Source organism: Osmerus mordax, chromosome 11 (genome assembly GCF_038355195.1).
Source record: "Osmerus mordax isolate fOsmMor3 chromosome 11, fOsmMor3.pri, whole genome shotgun sequence".
Taxonomy (NCBI): Eukaryota; Metazoa; Chordata; class Actinopteri; order Osmeriformes; family Osmeridae; genus Osmerus; species Osmerus mordax.
In genome coordinates this window covers 14,036,203-14,040,106 of record NC_090060.1, presented here as the reverse complement: position 1 = coordinate 14,040,106, position 3,904 = coordinate 14,036,203, and the positions used below count along the sequence as shown (strand labels likewise).

The 3,904-nt window shown below is 43.5% G+C and overlaps 1 protein-coding gene across 1 annotated transcript; it reads left to right on the top strand.

The window, feature by feature from the left end:
• The first annotated feature begins 629 nt into the window (after positions 1-629).
• Positions 630-3,457, top strand: LOC136952048 (zona pellucida-like domain-containing protein 1). Its single transcript, XM_067246722.1, has 9 exons — positions 630-923; positions 1,232-1,416; positions 1,599-1,671; positions 1,885-1,982; positions 2,135-2,215; positions 2,535-2,703; positions 2,898-2,997; positions 3,171-3,191; positions 3,321-3,457. Exons 1-9 carry the CDS (start codon positions 630-632, stop codon positions 3,455-3,457), a joined length of 1,158 nt encoding a protein of 385 aa, XP_067102823.1.
• The last annotated feature ends 447 nt before the right edge of the window (positions 3,458-3,904 follow it).

Genomic DNA, 3,904 nt, shown 5'->3' with positions numbered 1-3,904 from the left:
CCTCCAGGAAAGAACCATGGTACATCAACCACAAAAGTTAATTGTTCACACTAACTGAGACATCACACGAAAGAAACCTTGACCCTGTTTACAACCAATCCCAGGAGCGTGTGTGAAATATCAAACTCATTCAGTCTCATATATAAATGAAGCTCATGCCTACCAGCATAACTGAGCTAAGAGATTGAAGAGGTAAGATTAGTAAATAACATATTGTGCTTGCTTGCTTTGATTTTACATAATGCTTCGGACATTTAGAAGTGTTTTTTTTTTCATTTTTACTTACTGTGATGTTTACGATGACGCTTGTGTGATTAGATTTAGATTTTGAACTGGTGAGATGGCGTTGTTTAGTTTACTCATCCTGACCTCCTTGAGCATTGGGATCCTTCAGGCATTGACCACAACTGACTGTGGAGCATATTCCAGAAAACCAGGTACCTATCCACCCACCCATAAAGTATCTATAGTTGAGTATTGATTGTTGCTGGCAGTCAGCTGCAGTCTGGTTGGCATATATTACAAACTGGTTATTTCGGTGTAAGGAGGATGTGTTTAGTGCTTGAATCTGGTTTGAGACTTTGAGGCTATTCTTTAGATCACAGCTGAATTAGGTTGTGCTTGAGAACATGTCAGACACAAAGACAGCATGTAAAGCCATCCCTGTCTGGATAAGTCAAAGTGCTGCCTTGCATCCCCCAGAGTACACCGACATCTCTGTGGTCTGCGGGACCTCTACTATGGACCTGACCATCCTCATCTGCCCCGCCGTCTATACCGGATACAATGAGACTCTCCTGATCCTGAACCAGATCGTGGATAACCCAGACTGCAAGGGTAGACTGGACATGTCAGTCACTCCGCCAGTACTCCGGTTCAGCTTCCCCATACGACTGGGTAACGCCTGCGGAAGTACCTTCCTGGTGAGTGGAACATCAACAGAATCTGTCTAAGCTCTCTCTGCATGGCCGAGGAGACACAGTAACATTTAGAAAGAAGAGACGTGATTCTCATCACATTATGGGAAAAAGCTGAGATTGAAGCCAATGTGTTCCGTTCATCAGCTCTGATTGTACATGTTGGAATAGAAGGGATGAAACACTCAGAATAAGTAAAGGCTTCAGTCTGATTTAATGGGGGGGGACGATGTCCAGCTGTTTTACCTTTCTACTCTACGTTTGTTCGTTGATTCCAGCCTATGAAAAACCGATGTTGTTCTATATTTTTTCAGACCACGAGTTCACCAGGCATAGGAATATTCTCGGACTTTTCAAACATTCAAACGGTCAACGTAAGTGGTGTGGTCCGCTCCTTTGACCCTACCGAAGGGGCCGTCACCTACAACGCTGAGCTCAAGTACTTCTACTCATGCGCTTACCCACTGGAGTACCTCATCAACAACACACAAGTAGATGTGTAAGTGGCAAACCTAAACCTTGACCCCTCTTCAGCATCTCTGCTGATCTGCAGACCTGGCCTACTCACCTAGCAATGGAAACTTCACTTTTTCATCTTTTGACTTTGATTGGGTCTCGTGGGAGTGATTGAGTGGCCACACAGTGATTGAGCCTCTATCTATCGGCTGTGTCTCTCCATAGTGCTGCGTCCTCCATTGCTTTGAAGGAAATCAATGGCAGCTTCATCAGCACCCTCAGCATGGCTCTGTACAAGGTAAAAACAAACACCTGCCTGACACCTAAAACGGCCCCAGCGTACACATTTCAAAGCCTTGCTGTAGTAACCGGCCCTGAACAAATTGGGACACGCTACGCAGAATAGGCTGTAATGATACCCCACATATTTGGTTCACAGTAAGCCTAGATGTTTGATCTTGTGTAAATGTTTTATAATGCACTTAGAAAGTTCCTTTCCTTCCTCTGCCAGGATGAAAACTACACCACACCCCTTGTTATTCCATACCAGGGGGTCGAGCTAAGGACTAACATCAATGTTCAGGTTCTTGCTGTCAACCTGACATCCCAGTAAGATCATTTTACATCATTACTTTACTCTGAAACCCCAAACACCTTAACTGGATTCTTCTTATCCTTGATGATCTGTCTGAAACTGAATGGGGGTTAAAGGTGATGAGAAGGTTCTGATTGGCTCTGGTGACTTCACTCTTTCTCCTCAGGTATAATGTTCTTCTGGACCGGTGCTATGCCTCAATTTCACCCAGACCCTCCAACTCAACCATCTTTAATCTGTTTGTCTCGTAAGTAAATAAAAGAAAGACTATGAAAAAATATGAAAAATACACTTAAATCTGTCTCAGCAGCTAACATACAAACTCTACTTCCTGTCTAAGCTGCATTCAGACACAGTCTACCTGTGCGCTACATAGTACATCTGTCCAGGTCCTAACCTCTCAAGTGTTTTTCATTAAAATAGAGAATTAGCAATTACATCTTGCCAAGTGCCAAAGGGGCCTTGCTCTCAAAATGCATCCTCATCCATTCAATAATGAATATTCTCTGTGTATCTACTGGTGTCATGTGCAAATGGGCACTTTTGAGGTTCGCCTTTTTTTAAAGGTGCTCCGTAAATCAGCAGACCACCATAATAGAGAACGGGGTGAGCCAGAAGGCCCGCTTCAACTTCCCGGCATTCCGCTTCATCGAGCAGCAGAATGAGACCGTCTCCACCTACTACCTCCATTGCATTACCAGACTTTGTGAACCCAGCACCTGCAGCACCTTCAAGGCATGAGATGACACTGACATAATAAACAGAACAGCCCTCAATTTATTTCCCTCTAAAATGGCAACCCTTGGTGGGTGAACTGCATTCTTGCAATCTAACGCCAACCTAGACCGTCTCAGTTTTAGACTGCTCCTCTCGAAGGAGAAGTATGAACCATGTGCTTTGTCAACTTTTCTCTGTGTCTGTTCCTGCAGCAATGCAATAGGAGGAGGAGAAGTGTGGAGGCCGTTATCGACGACGGTGTCACTGAGCAGACTGTCCTTACCGTGCCAATCAAGACCAGGGCTGAGAGCAGTAAGTCCTCTCTGGCTCTTTTCCTCTTCTCAAAATATCCCTGTGCAGCACTTGCAAGTTATACTAACATTGGAATAATTTGCAATTCCTAGTATCCTAGTATGTCATGCTCAAATAAAAAAATATGTTTGAGAATAGATTTTTTTGACATCTTTGACATGTCTTTCTCCTAGCCATAACCTCCCCAAACGCAGGTAAGTTTCTTTAATAAGTTCCGTTAAAGACATATTTTACTGGGGACTTGATTGAAGTTCTCAAATACTTCATTAGCAGCATCCACTGTGTTTTTTTATTGACCCTGTCCCACCCTCTTCCTTTGCTAGAACTGTCCGGTGATCAAAAATCTGAGAGTGGGACATCAGTTGGTCTGGGAATTGCTGTGGCAGTTCTCATTGTGGTTGCGGTGGCTGCTATTCTGATGGCTGCCACCTTCTACCGTAAACTAAACAGGCTAGGCTAAGAGTTTGTAGGACACAAGAAAAAGTGACAAAGCAACACTTTTGACAATGAAACAGTATGTCCATACTGGAAGAAATACTCTCTTGACTATCTTTCATTTTTGGACCCTGCATGTGTCTTTGCTCCACATGTTAAGCTTGTATCAATAACTACATTGAGGAAGTTGGTTTACAAAACATGTAGCTACATACTGTATAGTGTGCACCAATCATCTCTGTATGTGTACATAAACCATGAGCTTGGGTGAAGCAGATACATCATTCCTGACCCTGTGAGAATCCTTCTCTTTAGTTGGTTAGGAGGGGCAGGAGGGTTTGTGCACTCCAGAGCAGCATTTAAAGTCGTTCACTTAGATGATGCTCTCCTCTTTAAGTTTTTTTTGCATGTGATGTATGAAAAGGTGGGCATGTAGAATTAAACTGTGGTTGATATGAGTGGGCAGTTATCC

What these genes read in the sequence shown, in the direction of transcription:
- LOC136952048 (XM_067246722.1), top strand. Translation starts at nt 630, where the DNA reads ATGTCAGACACAAAGACAGCATGTAAAGCCATCCCTGTCTGGATAAGT. An exon ending in GCTGTCAACCTGACATCCCA is followed by an intron (nt 1,983 to 2,134) that starts GTAAGATCATTT and finishes CTTTCTCCTCAG; the next exon opens with GTATAATGTTCTTCTGGACC. An exon ending in CAAGACCAGGGCTGAGAGCA is followed by an intron (nt 2,998 to 3,170) that starts GTAAGTCCTCTC and finishes TCTTTCTCCTAG; the next exon opens with CCATAACCTCCCCAAACGCA.